Here is a 17720-nt window from a genome sequence, read left to right as displayed (position 1 = left end):
GGACCCAAAAAAAACATCTTCAAAAAGTTTTAATAACTTTAAGGCAGTCTAAATGGGAATTAAAATGAACCAGAAATACGAGATGTAATTTTGACAGCAAAATCTTATTAACAGCTACTTACAGTGTTGTTAGACTTTAACTTGGTAGATAAAAGGGTCTGTCTTTTGGTTTAGATTCGATTAGTACCCAGTATAATGACTTCCCAACGGAAGCCATAGATATTATCACTATAGAAACAGCTAAACATTGGTTTGGTTTGTTGATACATACTCCGAAGCCACCATGTTAAGGGTGGTTATAAATAACAAACATTCCATTATTTATAGCAGGAAGAATGTTGTAACTCAACTACAGCTGATAATAAGCCATCAAACCTCATCCCCTAGAGTATAAGCCTTTAGGGTAACTTGGCTATTTTAACATTTTGCCTGAAATTTATAGAGGACAGAGGCTGCTTCAGTTCAGCAGATGTAACAAAAAAATAAACAGAAGGAACAAGGACTAATCTACATGCTTTCAAAATGAACAACTGGATTTTCAGTCCTGCTGGGTGTACATAACTAAATGAATCAGTACTTAAGGCTTTAAACAAATAAAACAAAAAAAACCAAAACAAAACAAAATTGAAATAGCCCAGAAGGAAAAATTTAGAGAGTGAAGTGGGTTTTTTCCCCGCCTCAAACAGGCCCCAACAAGCAAAGTGTTCAGGTAGAAAAGCCTCTTTCAAAAAAAAAAAAAAAATGTTTCTGCCTTATACACACATCTATAAAATCACTAGAGTAATATATGCGTATTACATGTATTATTTTTATATTTAAAGTTTGCTGTATTATGATTCATAGTATCAAAAATTATCAAAGGCACTTCAGAATTTCAAGAAAAATAAAATACTTATTAATGCTTATACTGGGTCTTAGGGCTCCAAAACTCTGAAAATACACCATACAAGACTGAACTAGAACTGGCTGGATTGAAAACCTAGGAAAAATACATATTTTTTTTTTTATTGTGTCAGAGTACCAGTTAATGTCTGCAGACCTGGTCAGCAGGAGCCTTCGGGTCTTCACTCACGAAACTATTGCTGAGTACACACACAAGAGGTCATGCTATTTCAGCTGAAGCTGCACCAGCGTCAAGTAAAACCAAAGAGTTAGATGCACATCTTGCAGTCACGTTTTCCTTTCCAAACACCATATAGTGTTTGCACAACTGTCAGACAACAAACAGTCTGATGTTGCTGGTGTATGTTCAGTTCATAAGCAGCTGTAACATCCCCAAACAGTTTTCTGCAGAACTGCTCCCCAGCCTTGTAACCTTCAGGAAACTTTGCAGCTGCTTAATCCCACCTGGGAACTTTGCAATTTTCTGTACTGAACTGCATCTTTTGGAAAATTTCAGTGATGCAGAATAGACCCCTTCAAATTCATTACCTTTGATGGATGCTCTTCATCTTTGTGTCAGGTTCAGCTCTGCCCCTTTACCATCAGTACTAGCCACCCAACTAATGAAGGCAGAAGTGTCCCACTGAAGACTGATGTGATTCAGATCCCTGACCTCACCAACTGATGGATTTCCTTGTCTGTCATTTAACTAGCAGTACAGTCCAAATCCAAAATTACAATACATTTTTTTAAATTAAGAAATACTGATTTTCAATTTTCATAAAATGAACACACGAGACTTGTAAAAGTTTAAAAAAAATTGAAAGAAAAAATATGCAAGAGACATCTCTCAAAAGAACCCTCTTCCATGCTCAGTTTAAAGGAGAAACCCCAGTCTGTACTAGCATTTTACATATCCCTGAATTTTTTAGTCCATTTAAAACACTCTGTTCCTTAAAAAAAACAGCAAATGGTTAAAAAGGCTCAGAAGTAAGTTTCTAGAGTTAGTGGCAGAAATATTACTTTAGACTACAGGAACATAAATGCTCCTTATTATCTTATTGTTTACTGAAATTTCTCCATTTTTGTCCTTGATTTCCATCTTTCGTCTTTGCTTCACCTTTAGACAAATAGAGTTTGATTTGGATGCTGACTATGCTGAACAAGAAATGTAAATACCTCTTTCCCTCTTCTTCATGCCTTTTATTCTTTTGACTCACATCCAGGCGTAACTCTATAGTTGAACTACACAAACCCCCTGCAAACAGATTTACCTAAGCACACCTTGTAAGTGTTCCTCCCATTTCACCCACTGCTGCAATTCCTTATTAGCATGAGTTATGTCTTGTTTCTGTACCAGAGAGCCATATTTGCTGCTGCTAAAATTCCTTTTACAGACTTCTGGACCAATTGTTGTTACGCATTAATGTTTTCATGGGATCAGACGTTAAAACCTAGTCCTTCCAAGGTTCCAAACTATCATTATTTTCTTTCACAGAATCACAGAATGGGTTGGGTGGGAAGGGACCTCAAAGACCATCCAGTTCCCACCCCCCTGCCACGGGCAGGGCCCCCTCCCCCCAGCCCAGGCTGCCCCCAGCCCCGTCCAGCCTGGCCTTGAGCCCTGCCAGGGATGGGGCACCCACAGCTGCTCTGGGCAGCCTGGGCCAGCGCCTCGCCGCCCTCACAGGGAAGAATTTCTTCCTCATCTCTCATCTCCATCTCCCCTCTCTCATGTAAAGCCATTCCCTCTTGTCCTACAACTACATGCCCTTGCAAAATGATACATTCTTTCCTTTCTTCTGTAAAAACTGTTTCCCTGTATCTTCTGCTTTTTCCAGTAATCCACTACTTCCAGTTCTGTGCTTTGCTTAATTTTCCTTCTGTTTGTGCAATTCCCTCTTCTTCTACATGAAAAGTACAGAAGGAAACAATTCCAGAGCCACCACCTGGTCCTGATGGCAGATAATTTGAATTCTTGATCTCCAAGCAAGGTGGCTACACTCCGGTTATCTAGTAGGCATGGTTCCTCACCTGTGCCAACTCCTAAACCTTACCATAGGAGCTGCTCGGCAGAGTGCCGTTCGGTGCAAGCTAAAGCTAGGGATTGTTCTGGCTGTCTGGCAGATCACATCATGCAACAACCTTCACTGTTTCATTTACCAGAAGAGCAACAGTTTGAATATCCTCCTTCTCCACTTCTATAACTTCCCACTCCTCCAATTCACATTACACCTTCAAATATTCTCTACAGCCTCGTAAAAATCAAATGCCTTGAAAGTCAATACCGGGATGAGCGGTTCGGAGATCCCAGTACTAGAACGGGGCACAGTCCGTCTGACCTGACTCACTGCAAATGCAGGTCAGGCACTTCAGAAGGCAATATCTACGTTACAGTTAGAGCTACTATTTAGATACGTCTTTGTATTAAAAAATCCTGACTGGACTTATATATACTTAAGAGGATAATAATCTACTGGTGGTTTAGATTAAACGTTCCAGAAGTTTATTACCCATATAGTTAAAAAAGGCCAATATTTAAGACTGAATTTTCCTGTCTTCACCTTCCAACTGCTGAATGGCATTAAGGTCCAATTTTCTAAATGAAACAGTAATACTGTAATAACTCTCCCTCATGAAGATAATTACTAATTATAATCCAACCATCATTTGAACTTCTCTTTGAATAAGTAAAAGGCTGGGCTTAATCTTTTGCCATAAAATGGGGGGTTTATATCTAAAATTGTCTATTATTTTTTGAGATGCAATTATCATATTTATCCAACTGAATGCTGTTTCTTATACAATTTCTTTAAGGCTTTTTAACTAAGAGTTTTCAATGAGAGTATTCACAATTATCAGGACAATGACAATATTTTTTTCTCTTGAAGAAATAATATCTTGAAAGATGCCACTTGAATGAAGTTTCTTTCTAAGCACAGCATTCATGCTAACTGGTTTACCTTTCCAGGGAGGAAAGATATCGCGACTTTTAAGTCTTTTTAAGCTAGAAGAAAATAAAGGAAAAGCAGGACTGATGTGAAGAGGGGAAGGAAACACACTTATTAAACCTTGAGAAGGATGGTGCCGTCTTGTGTGCTTTACACAGCACTGAATATGGTGACAACCATCAATAAATTAACATTACTTGTAATAAAACCAGTACTGTTTATTTATATGCTTTTGCTATTTGAAAACCTTTAAAAGTCCTACTGTGCAGTTCTACAAAAACTTCTTATGTTCAGAATAAATAAGTACAGAGGTGGTTGTTTCAGCATGACAAACAAAGGTAAGTTACCCAGGAGGAATGCTCCTTCATCTGATGCTGGTTGCTATGAGGCCCATTTGCATGGCCACGCCAAAAACAGTTTTGACAGAGCTGGTAGTTGTGGCACTGCTGGCATCGGTACCGGAAACCCATCATGCTCTCACACCGGCAATACGAACATTCCACGGGATGGAAGACTTGGTGGAGATGGGGAAGGAGGCGAGGGGTGGAAGGAAAAAAAAAAAAAAAAAAAAAAAAAAGAAAAAAAAAAGTAGTAAGCAAACTTTACTAAAACCTCAGCCATCAAATTTCCCTGGAGTTTCCAAACCGTCCCCCAGTTCTTAACCACTTGTTATTCTGGGCAGATCATGGATTTTGGTTGCAGAGCAGGTAATTTCAGTAAGATTAACAGTAAATTTAATGTGAGGACAACATTGCAGTTCCACCTGACAAATTCAGTACTTCTTCCTTCAGCTTCCTCCCTCCTTGGATACACTCAGACCCAGAAGTCCCTGTGGAAGTCCAACAACACTGAGAAGGCATACGAGTGGACAGGGAAAGCAGAAAGGCTGTATTCATAAAGGTTACTCCTGCCTGAGGAGATCACTTTGCCCTAGAACCAGCTGAGAGCGCTTTTCACAGCAGAGGCAAATTCAGAGCCCTGCAAGGGGCTTCTGCTCTTAATTGCCTCTCACCAAGGAACTTCCCTTGCTCCTCCCCAACTGTGAGCTGCCTCTTGTACCTCTACAGCTTAAACTGAAGAAATCCTCAGCATCTTAACATCTCAAGAATTGGAAATTTAAATTCAATTAGGTAGGAATGAGTCACCATCAGAAGCAGGCTTAAGTTTTGGGGTTTTTTTGTTTTTTGTTTTTTTTTTTCCTAAAAGCTTCTTCCCTGTTCTTCTACCCACAAACAATCAGAGCCTTGCTCCATTGAAGAGAGAAGTCTACAACAAACAAAAGAGGAAGGTGAGAATGAGGTAAAGGGGATATCTTAAATGTCAAATGCATCTTAAAAAGGTGAAGCACAGGAAACAGCATGGAAAGGTGAAGGAAGGTGAATTACAGGAGCAAATGTTTTGGCATTGCCTGTAATTACTTAGGCTCTAGACTGACAGCAGGTATACATAACTGTGCTGTGGAGAAGACCACAGGAAAAAATTGAGCAGCTCACTGTCCCATCAGCTGAAATTCTTAGCTATGTCTGTTATGAGACATATAAGACTACTGAAAGATGTAAAAGAAATAATTATAAAGAGTCTGGAGTTTTGATCTATGATAAAAAATGATGACTTGTCTGTTCTAACTGAGACTTGGTGCAATACTGCACAGGGCAATAAAGTTAACGTAGAGAGATACGGCTTCTACAGGAGGTTTGGCCAGTTAAACAGCCCAGAAGTGCCTGCTACCTCAAAAGCAGATATAAATGCCAAGGTGTTGAAAACACAGTTAAAGCAAAGACAACTTGAGCATTAACCTGATCAGGAATGCCATGGATAACTAATTCAAGAATATCAGGTGGATGACACTTTATTGCAGCACGTAGCAACACTGTATATACAGCAAAGAACTTGATTGTGGGTAGGTGATTTCAATACACAAATTCCCATTGGGAATGGATTGTAGAGGGACTGATGACTTTTTTTTCCTTTTCTTTTTAATAGAACAGGTAGAGAAAGCAATGAAAAAGAAAGACTTCTGCATTCGTATCAGACAGCAGAAAAGAACTGGCTGAAAAAGATGACAAGTGACCTTAGGTCAACATGCCAACAGAGAAATTTTGTGAATTTTAGGAAGTGGAGAAGAGAAAACATGGCTTCAATGTGGCAGATTTCAGTAAACTCATGAGAATTAGTAGGCAAGTTACAAGAAGAAACAGTTCAACAAGAAAACTGAGTTAGGAGGATTGTCAGTCCCTTTAAAAAGTTATGCTAAAGAAACAAGCGTGAACTACCTCAGAGCAGAGAAAAGAGCAGACTGCAGTAAAGGATGAATGTGGCTAAAATTTAAGGGCTCCTAAATAATCTAAAATTCAAAAGGAAGTCTACAGAAGTGAAAACGAGGACAAACGATTAACGAAGGTTAAAATATTTAGGGACAAAGAAAGAAAGAATGAGAGGAAAACGAGGAGGGGATCTAAGAGAGACATTACATTAATTGTAATTACGATCTTTAAAGGGGTGTGAAATTATCCATATATAACTACTGACTCCTCATCTTATTTTAACTAGAATATATACTGGAACAAATAATAAAGCAAAGTACTGTACGCACCTGCAGAACACCAGAGAAATGAGCCATGGACTACATTTGCCAAAACAACCTAATATATTTCCATGACAGACTAATTGACCTTGAAAATAGGAAACAGGCATCAAATGTCTATGACATTTATAGACTTATAGAACGGTTTGGGTTGGAAGGGACCTTAAAAGCTCACCCAGTTCCCACCCCCCTGCCACAGGCAGGGACCCCTCCACCAGCCCAGGCTGCTCCCAGCCCCGTCCAGCCTGGCCTTGAGCACTGCCAGGAATGGGGCACCCACAGCTGCTCTGGGCAGCCTGGGCCAGCGCCTCGCCGCCCTCACAGGGAAGAATTTCTTCCTCACATCTCACCTACATCTCCCCTCTTTCAAGTTTAGAGCCTAGCCTATTCCCCCTTGTCCTATCACTATGGGCCCTTCTAAAAAGTCCCTCTCCAGCTTTCTTGTTGGCCCCTGTCCTGGTTTCGGCTGGGATGGAGTTAACTTTCTTCTTAAGAGTGAGTATGGTGCTGGGGTTTGGCTCTGATGTGAAAACACTGTTGATAACCCACTGATGGTTTTAGTTGTTGATGGGTAATGTTTATACTAAGTCAAGAATTTTTTGGTTTCTTGGGCCCTGCCAGCCAAGATGCTGGAGGGACACAAGAGACTGGGAAAGGACACAGCCAGGGCAGCTGACCTGAACCAGCCAACAAGGTATTCCATACCATGGGACGTCATGCCTGGTATATAAACTTGGGGGGATCATTGCTTGGGGAGCTGGGCATCCGTCAGCGGGTGGGGAGCAGTTGTACTGTGCATCACTTGGGTTTCTTTCTCCCCTTTCCTTTGGATTTTATCCTTTTATCCACCTTTTCAGTATAACTGTTGTTCCTATTGTTATTGTTCTTACCTTTTTTTGTGTTTAAATTATTCAATTGTTCTTATTTCAACCCTTGAGTTTCACATTCCTTTCGGATTCTCCTCCCCACCCCTCCAGGTGAGCAAGGGGCTGCGTGGCACTTGGCTGCTGGCTGCGGTTAAACCGCAACAGCCCCCTTTGGGTACTATCACCAATTTTTCATTTTACCTCAGTAATTCTTACAAAATTGGTGTCCTGTGATATTCTCATGACAGAGGCAAACACACATTAGATGAAAGGACTGTAAACCAGATGTGAATCTCATTGGAAAAAGACCAGAGAGCAGTTAATTGTCAAAATGAAAAGATCTAATGAGCAAAGGGCTTTATTCCAGGTCATGCACTGATCAATATTTCTCATAAACATACTGAACTATCATCAAAAATGTCTGATTTAGGGCACCACATTTCAAGGAAGATGTGGGTTAATTTTAAGTACAGGAGAAAGCATTAGAACTGTCCAAACTGTATCTAGTAGACATCTCGGTTATGAGTAGACTGAGAAAGTTATCATCAAACATGCAAGAGGTACTTACAAAAATAGCAATACATTCTCCAGAGCCAGTGGCCAAAAAACAGGAGGTACTTAAGGGTTTAAACTGCAATAAGAAAAAATTCATGCTAGAACATTAGGAAAAAACTAAACTTTCTCACCCTAAGAATATTTAAACACTGATCTCATCCCAGCCTCAAGTCCAAAGAGATGTTGAAAATTGTTGATAGAGGATTTTAAGCAGCAGCAAGGCAGATCTTTCAAGAATGTTTACATATGTTTGAGTTTGCCTTTGGAGAGAGAGATGGGTGAAGTCACAGGTTCCCAAAGCTTCTTCCTGCACATGCACACACCCCCGCACTCTCCTGCAATATCCTTTCTGCCTGCAGCAGGGTTGCTGTCTCCTGCTAAGCCCGAGCATTAGGTCACTACCTTAATGAAAGCCAATATACTGCTATCAGCTGCTCACAGCATGTTCTGTCTGCCCCTGAGTATCCCTCCATCTTGTCTCTTCTTCCCCACCTTTTCAAAAATGCCTCTTATCTTCTCTGACACCATGCATTTAGAAGAGGTTACTATTGATGAAAAGGGGGGGGGGGGAACCCCCTTGGAATTGATATGCTTGATTTAGGAAAGCAATAATAACATTCTGATAAAATAAAACATTAGGCAAAATAATAATGGTGACAGCACTGAACATACTGCAAAAAGCATACTCGCAAAACGACTGGTAAAGAGAAGATTGGAACAATCAGTATCACAGATTATTAAATCACAGGAAAGGTATCTGGCCATCAAGACAGAAACCAAGGAAGTGCACTTTTTGGTTTGTCTGCCAGGGTATTTTGTTTGGGGTGGGTTGTTTGGTTTTTTGTGGTTTGTTTCCCCCCTGCCCCAAACGTGACAAGATTTAGCTATGGATGGGAAACAAATAAATCAAGTGGACCAGCATGCTTCCTCCCAGTAGCAACCTGCTATCTTCCCCTTCCAGGCTTACTGGCAGGTGGTATGTCATGATCAAATGCAGATATTACTCTTTTCCCATTTTTTTGTTCATTTCTGAATGCTGTAAAATACGGCGTTGCAAACTATTTTCTCTCCTGTTCAGATCACTTTCCACACTCCCACCTGCATAAATCCAACTGACTGAAGTTGCCATAAAGCAGTCAACTGAAAATGTTTTTCACATCATTGACATGCCCAGCTCCAAGTCACATCTGAGCCACCATGACCCCTCCCTGCCTATGGACTGCAAGAGTTCACCTCATGTCCCAGTCCATTTTTCCTTTCTCCTTCCTATTCTTCCTTTCCTGCCTCTGAAAGGCTTGTTCTAACCAAAATGCTCCTCATGCTTCATTTTCTTTGCCTCAGTGATCTGAACGCTTCTTTATTGTTGATACCTTCTCTTTTGAAGGTGTCCCTTCACCCAAGGCTCCCTGTCACATATGGGAGTGGGAGTTTTAAAGCTTCTCTCCACTTCCCACTGCTTCCAAGCCTTCAGTCATTCCCTTTTCTGGCTGCCAGAATTCCAGACTCATATTTCCTATAGGTCTTTCTTGAAAGAGACCACCTGCTCCTTCCTCCCTTCACTCCTGCCAGCAGACCAGTTCCCTATGGAAAGTGCAGGAAGTGCAGCAGAGAGGCAGCTAGAGAGACTGGACCAAGAACCCAGTTCTGGCTGAGAAAAAATCCTCCTTTCTCTGACTCCTGATCATGTATCTGTATTCAGCAAGTGTTTGCTTTCCCTTCTTTTTCTTCAACTGGTACAATCAGTAACTGTCACTGTATTTCAGGTCCCTCCCAAGCATTCTGCCCCATGCTGCAGGACACGTCCTTCTACTTCCCATCCTGTCTGAGCCACCGTGGGGCTGGGGGGCTGGCATCACTAGCTCTGCTCAGGCTCCTGCATTGCAGAGTATCCCTGACAGAAATCTTGTCACAAAACTAACCTCACCCATCAAAGCTGTGCCCTCTTCTCCTTTCAGCTCTGCCAGGCTCCGAAATTCTTCTAAGTAATATCTAACTCTTTGTTAAAGCCTTAACAGTATCTGTGCCATCAGTATTTAAATCTTCAGTCATCAATTTTCAAGTCACTACTCAAATCTCCTCTCTCTCCATTCCCATTTCTTCTCTGATCAGGACACGTAAAATTCTTCCAAATGACAACCAGAACAATGTGGTGTGACCTTTCTCCTCTCCTGCCCTCCTCTGTCACACAGACACTTCTCATTTGCTCTGTTCTACAAATCCCTGATTTATTCAAAGACCTTCTTGTGCCACCTTGTGATTTACCTCAGACTCCTCACAGCTGTTCCTTCTTTATTATTATTTTCTTTGGTCTGTTCCCTTTGCTCTGCAACACCAAAATATACACATGATTTAGGTTTTTAAATTCCAAGGACAAAAATATTTAACTATTTTCTTCTATAGCCCCAAGTTCCTTTTGTCTCTAAGCCCACTGAGGGCACGCTTACTGTCTGATGTCCCTCTCCTTCAGTTTGAGTGTAAGAAATCCCTCTGCCTCTCACATTTCCACAGAAACTGTTGTGGTCAAAATCCCTTATTACTGTTCCCCATTCAAATGTGGGTAACCTTTACTCCACCGCTAATCTTTGAACTGCAAACCCCAAATCTGACCTTCCTCCTTGTCTTGAAATCTCCATCTACTGCCCTGGCTCCATCTTTTTATCTTCTATTTTTACTGCTGATGCCAAAACCCAGTGCTCTGTCTAGACAATGCCCTCCCCACGGGGGGCTATGGTTAAGGTCTTCCAGAATATGATAGTAATATAAATGACAGATTGCTAAAATGAAATAACAAAGAAGAGCTTTAGAGGAAAATTGTGCATCCATATTTTGGATGTTTCAAATCACCCTAATTTTAAAGATACATGAGAGAGTTAAGAGAGATGCAGAACTGAATGATCAGAGACTGGCCCGGAACTGAACAGCATGGTCAAGTTGCCTGCTTACACATGACAGTATTTCTGCAGGAAGAATATTCTCAGTAACAAAATGTAGATAGAACTAAAAAGGGGAAAAGAAGAGAGCCTTTAGTAAATTGTGAGGAAGAAATTCCCAAAGACATTAAAAATAAACTAGCAGGTAAAGGAAAATGAAAATATGACAGCTGCAAAATAAAAGAAATCAAAGAGGAGATAATAAAAACAGAAAGCTAAAGCATGATGAAGATGTAATAATTCAGCATTTTCACATAAAATATGTTTCAGGGACAATGTGGAAAAAATCCCACTGTTCAAAACCTGGCTAAGACAGAATTAATGCTGGAGAAAAAACAATTTGAGGAATTTGCCATGACTATAAACACAAACTTTTATTATGCTATTCCTTTGCATGTGGTACTCATAGCTACATCTGTAAACAAGACATACTGCTACAAGATTTTGCTTTGTGCTAATGGACACAGGCCAGCAATATTGATGTGTACATCCATAACTTTTAAATGCTATTACTCCAATGTAAAATGTGTACAACTGATAGTTAGCTATGAGATAAAAATTCCACAGAAAGCCTATTATTCCAAATACTGTATTCCTTATAAAGCTGTATGTAATTTTACCACAAAAATCATGCTTAGTATATAATGTACATGCTAAGCTACAGGTTTCAATGCTGACCTTCAGATCTTCCTGTGGAAACTATTCAAATGAGCAGAAGGAGAACTCTTGCAGGAGATTAACATCCTCAGCTAAAAATCCATGGATAGAGGTCTGCTTAGGTGGCAGTCAGAGCAGGATTCTGCACCTTCCTGTTGACTAAAGCTGGAACCTGACCTCCTTGGTCTAAATTAACAGTTGTGGATACATCCAAATACTTTCTGGTCCTGCGTTCTGCTGCTAAATCTCTAAACAAAAGCTAGTCTCTGGGACTAAACACATTCTGCTCCATTCAGTGCAGTGGAACGCTGGTTTACAACCTGTGGTCTATGGGACATGTGGATCTGGTGGACCACTTCAGCAGGATTACTGATGCTTACATCCGCAGGTTATGATGAACAGAAACAATCTGGCACATGCAATACAGCAGAACTGTTTAAAATTATCTGCATTCCACTGGAAAGCTTAGGGACCAGCAAACCAGAGTAAGACTGAAACGTAATACAGATTTTGTATCCAGAAAGAAACGATGGGTGTAAAAACTCACAGAATACCACCAGTGGTACACACTCCAAGGTGTCAAGTCAGATGATGGCTCTAAGCAGGGCATGGAAAAACACAAGTGTATCACAAGTCCCAGCCTGAGTTGTGCAAAGACTCTGCTGAGTAGCAGCTTAACATTTCCCTACACTGTAAAAATGCTACACCAAATTATTACCCTTACCCAAGTTATCACAGACAGGAACAAACACACCAGAGCAGCATGGACTGAAAAATCTTTGCAGAGGAGTATTTTTGAAATGTGCTTTCAGATGTTTGCTATCACTAGTGTATGCAAGTGATGCTGTGCCTCTTAGAAGTGGATAAGTCTTCTTAATTATAATGATATCTACAGCAGCTGGTAGCTTCCTTTCCCTTTCTTTAAAGCAATCATCTGGAGAATCTAAATAATTTAAAACTGGGTTTTAAGGGCAAGAGTTCACAATCAGAAGAGCCTTCCATAATGACAACTTACAACTCAGGCAGTGCAGGCAATTACCTATTGCTAGTACAGAAGATTTTAACGCTACATTTTTCTTATTAAGCCTTTTCCTTACCTACTGACAACACAAGGACAATGCAGAGCTCCATCAAAATGCCAAGATTCCCTAAAGCAAAAATGGAAAAAATTTTGGCTCCTGAGTAATCATGAAAACATTGACTCAAAATCACAATAAGGAAGAAAGGAAGAGTAGTTTCTTGATGGATGTCAGTGACACACTCAGAGCGGCAAAGGCCAGACCGACTCAAAAGCACAAGTTTCTGTCACTGGAACTCCTTTACCACCATCAGGATAATTCTGAAATAATTCTGAGTCTGCCTGTAAACTTATATTTCTTAATGGAAACTAGAATTCACAGAAGCCTGGGGAAGCACAGAGAGAAAGAAAAGTGTGAAAATAAGGTAATTCTGCTTCAGGAAAGGCAGAGAAATGGCAACGCAACCCACCCAGACACTGAAAACACTGCTCAGCCACTGACCTGCCCATCTGGAAGGGAGAAGGGGAAGAAAGGGAAAGGTGCTGGAGATGGGACACAGAGCACCGAGAGGTGCCAGAGCTCTGCAACGACAGAGCCTGGCCTCAACCAGCCTCCACTCGACCTCCCGTGAGGAGAATCATGTTGTTAGAGGGGAGTTTAAAGATGGTCTGTGCACGTCAGAATCCCTGTCAAAACACCAGCATGACTGGCGCATCCTCCTAGGAAACCACCTTCCTCCTTTCAAGAAATGTGAAAAAGCCAAAAAGAAAAAAGGCATTACCAGAGTTCTGTAGATTTTTAAGCTTTTTTTAATTTTCTTTCCTGTTTTTTCAAAGGGAAGCCAAAAATTAACTCCACTGTGAGCCTCTGTCTTCCCTTGTGAAAAGTAAAAGATTTATCCCAGCTGAGGCTGCTCAGCAGCTGCTAAATAAAATTTTTGTTATTTTAGGAAAGTCAGAAATTCTCAATCCCATTCAGAAATTACTGAAGTTATTTTGATCTTTTTGGGAAAGTTAAAGATTTGTCACAGAAGGTGGTCAAAGCTTGAGTTATAATACCTGACCAAAGAATTACTTGACACAGTTTAAAAAAAAAGAAGTTATGGAACACTTTTTAATTGGGAACTCCTAAACAGGAACTGCTTTCTCCCTACTGCACATATTTGTTGGGTTTTTTTAAGTGTTGTGTATCAGGCAAGATACAATCCTTACCCTAGAGAGTCTACAAGCTAGCAAAGTATTTCTACAAATGTTAATATAAGCTTAAGATAACAGCAGTGACAAGTTTAAAAGCTAGACATTCTTTCCTATATTATCCCTTTGCTATATATGAGAGGGAGAAAACAGCCTGAAGACTCCTTCCACTTGCATTTACCAAGAACCCTCTTTCTACAAAAGCGTAACAAACCAGATTAGAATGCCTGCACAAAAGCATATTGTGATTATGCTGCCTATTATCATGCAAATAGAGAAATAACATGCCAAGCTATTTGTTTAGATCAATACATGCAATCCATGGGGTTTATCTGACGCCTTGAGAGAAAAGAGATGTGATTTTTTACCTCTAAATGCTATTTTGTCAATAAAACAAGTTCGGTTCAGAGCTTAATTGCCTCTTGCTTGTATCAGCGTTGAAGACAACCAAGGAAACTGCAGGATTTTTTTTTTTTTAAAGGTGCCATCTGAGGTGTTCAAGTGGCTCTGCAGTAACTCAGCAGTGATTGTCACAGTAATTAATGAGAATACCTACAAGCTGTGAAGATGACAAGCATCTGGCTGTGGGGAAAGGTTAGGAAAGAAAAGTACCACACTGACAAGGTGCAATCCAGAGAAAACTAACTTGCAGGGGATATTAACTAACTCCAGAACAAGACCACTACTAAACAGATACTACGGGGAAAAGCGTTCAAGATAGTAAAGACACAAAGGATGGATCTTTATGGACTGAGTCCATTTTTATCAAGTAGACATTGTTTACAGGCTCATGGTGGAAGAGAAGAACTTCAGGGAATGATATAGTGGGATTTTCATTTCAATCATACCTAGAATCACAAAAAGCACTGAACAGCTGAGGATGGAAGTGACCTCTGAAATGACTAGAAAGGCATTAAGCAGAAGAAAAGATAACAGCTAGTAGGGCAGGGCTTTTGAAGGGTGATAACATGACTTTACTCTGTGGGGAAGGAAACAAAAGATGAAGTTTAGTTTAGGGGTGAAGGAAAAAAGTGGGGTTTTTTCTAGAATTCACATACAAAACATCATACGCATATACTGCGTACAACTGTACAAGAAGTTAAACACACCACCTTTTTGGCCACTAAACACAGCAATAGTTTCAATACAATTGCACAACCTTCTGCAGGAAACCTTTTTGCTTCCCTGAACTCCATAAAGCCCTCTCAGCCAGATGATTCTTTCATCACACTTTCTCACTGTTAAACTTCAGTTTTCCATCCTTTATTGCTCCTTAAATACTTTCCATAGGCAGTAAACACAGGAAATTTTAGCTAAGAAGAGGTCTGGAAGTGAGAGGAGCTCAGCATTTACCTCCCACAGTGAGCACTGAAGTGAATCGTGCTCAAATACTATTCAAGGCAGGCATTTGAGCGGGTACCAAAATCTTTGGGAGATAGCACTTGAAAGCATATGTTAAAGCATGGTTCAAGTGAAGTTTTTTTTAAAAGCTCCAGAACAAACAAGAACATATAGAGAATATAGTTTTTCTGCTGTGTTGTGGGGTTTTTTTTCCATCTTCCACTACTAGTGGTACTAGAACTCTAAAACTGATCTTGTTTTGCATTGTTGCTGATGATTTCAAAAAGAACATCTTCATCCCAGAAGCACAGAACACTTTCACTGCAACAAAAGTCTGGGCTTAAATGCTCTGAGATTAAGTCCGTTACAGTGGAACGATGAAGGCATTAAGCGCTTCATTACGTGAGAAAGAACAGCATATTTACATATGTGGAACAGAAACCTTGCTCCAACCAGATGTTTCAAACAAGAAAATATTCCATTTACCATTTTCAACATGGGCAAGTCTGTGCATGAGAGGCAGCCACACAAGGCACTGAGGAGGTGGATCAGCCATCAACGTGTCTAAAAACATGTTTAGCATGATCTTTTTCTGCAAAGAAAAGACAAATAGAACTTAATAAGAAAAATGTCAATTCTATATACCAAAATCTACTTCAGCCTTAAAATCTATGACTCAACTTCTAACAGGACACAACTACTTTGCTCATGGAGTTTCAATCTGTATTAGACAAATAGTGACACCACAATGAAGTTATTAGTATAGACACGATATAATCATACAAAAATAAACGATAAACAGATGAACAGAAAACCCCAAGGAACGGAGGACTAGTCAGTCAGGATTGGTTCCTGAGTCACAGTGAAAGGTTCTTATTTTGAAGAGGAATACAACAAATGTGAGTGGAGGTCATTTAACAATGTAGAAAACAGCATTTCAAACATACAGACAGCAATGAAAAAAGTAGACATACGTAATTACCGCTAACATTCATACATGATCCATACAGTAAATGACTCTTTAAAAAGGTAAAATAAAAAGAGGCATGGGGAGAACCAGGCTAAGGTTTTACACAACTGTCAATTAACAGGTCTTTTCCAACCTAAACGATTGTATGAAAAACAAAACTGAAATGAAATCATTAGAAGGAAGTCAGGCATGTTAAGAGTAGTATTTTCTGAGGTTTCAAATTCAAGTGAGCAAGAGAAAATATGTGCTGCAAATACAAACAGATGGAGACAACCGGTAAGAAAAACAGCTACGCATATTATGGATACAAAGAAAGACTAGGTTGGCTTTTGCATACAATAAGCTGGATGCTTAAGAACTTCTCGTAGGCAGAAGACCAGCTGGTCTGATGGCACTTTTTTCTCACCTTGGCATATGGCAGTGTTAGGCTAAAAAACATCCACAACAGGGAGGGTAAGCAGAGCTAGAGGAAAAGCCAGTCTGGTTTTCCAGCAGCTGTGAAACTAATTGTAGCTTTCACTTGCAACTAGCATGCCACAAATTAAGGTGTTTTTTGTTTGGAGTTTGTTTTGTTCTAATTAATGAGAAGGTTTATATTTAAACATCAATATTTTCATGATTACAGGCACCTAATACCTCTGCAACTAACTATCCTGGAAAGATAATTTAGAATTATTATTATCTATCGCAGTTACCATTAAGGAAAATTCTAAGAAATATTTAATCTTACTTCTTCCAACTTTTATAAGGTGTCCTTGTTCCAGTCTCTCTGCTTAATAAATTAAAAGCTTTTCCTGAACAGTTAACTGCTGCTACAAGAGAGTCCAAGAATTCCCTTTGCCAGACACAACGCCAGACGCACTCACTACCTGGACAAGAACGCACGCCTGGATCCTGCCTGGCAATCCCAGCCCTCCCTCCTCCTCAAGGCCAAGTCATCCTTCAGGCTATTAATAGCTACACTTGGTCAACCTGCCTTCTCCTCCTCCTGGGTGAAGAAATCAAATTTCTTTTTAACAAATACACGTTTTATAAGGCCATGAAACGCTGTAAATATGCCAAACAAGGCCTTCTGCTAGAAGGAGAACCACAGTTATTAACTGGGAATTAACCGAGGGTGGTGTGTGATATCTGAGATCAGAAAGGGCTGCTTGTGTAACAGGAACCGTTGTGCTAATGATATTAAATGGCAGCAGCATCTGTAATTGATGCGCAGATTTTGTGTTTCAAATCTTAACATAATTACCTAGTTGCTTGTATAGTTACTGTACAACTTCATAAAAATGCCTCTAAGGTTCCCCATCTTGCCTTGGCTCTCATCTCTCATACTGTTTCACATCCAAGAATGTGAAGGTTAGTCCAAATAAGTACTGCTCACAGACAGACAAGTTTTCTGGAGACAAGACTCAGGATCCATTAGACATCATGGCAGTTTTTTAAAAGGGTAGAAAGGAGGACACTAGGAACTACCAGCCAGCCTCACCTCCATGCCTGTTAGGATCATGGGGCAGATCCTCCTGGAAAACACATTGAAGCATACAGAAGACAGGGAGGTGATTTGAGACAGCCAGCACAGCTTCATGAAGTACAACTCCCGCCTAACTAATCTAGTGGCCTTCTATGATGCGACCATCGGTGGACAAGAGAGGAGCTACAGATGGCATGTACCTGGACTTCTGTAAGGCCTTTGAGATGGTCTATGACAATGTTCTGGCCACTAAATTGGAGAGATAGGGGTTTGATGGATGGACTCAGATAAGGAATTGGCTGGC

At 40.3% G+C, this 17720-nt stretch overlaps 1 protein-coding gene across 21 annotated transcripts in view; it reads right to left on the bottom strand.

Annotated features, from left to right (window-relative positions):
- The window catches only part of DTNB (dystrobrevin beta), a 214912-nt gene that overhangs the window by 151215 nt on the left and 45977 nt on the right, over positions 1-17720 (bottom strand). For all 21 annotated transcript variants that reach the window (XM_037391264.1, XM_037391269.1, XM_037391263.1 and 18 more), the window contains 2 exons: positions 15465-15570; positions 4181-4347 (listed from right to left, as the gene is read on the bottom strand). In XM_037391264.1, the coding sequence (XP_037247161.1) occupies positions 4181-4347; positions 15465-15570 (273 nt within the window). The remainder of the gene's footprint in view (positions 1-4180; positions 4348-15464; positions 15571-17720) is intronic.

The sequence above is a fragment of the Falco rusticolus genome, chromosome 6, assembly GCF_015220075.1.
Source record: "Falco rusticolus isolate bFalRus1 chromosome 6, bFalRus1.pri, whole genome shotgun sequence".
Taxonomy (NCBI): Eukaryota; Metazoa; Chordata; class Aves; order Falconiformes; family Falconidae; genus Falco; species Falco rusticolus.
This window is presented reverse-complemented; position numbering and strand designations above follow the sequence as displayed.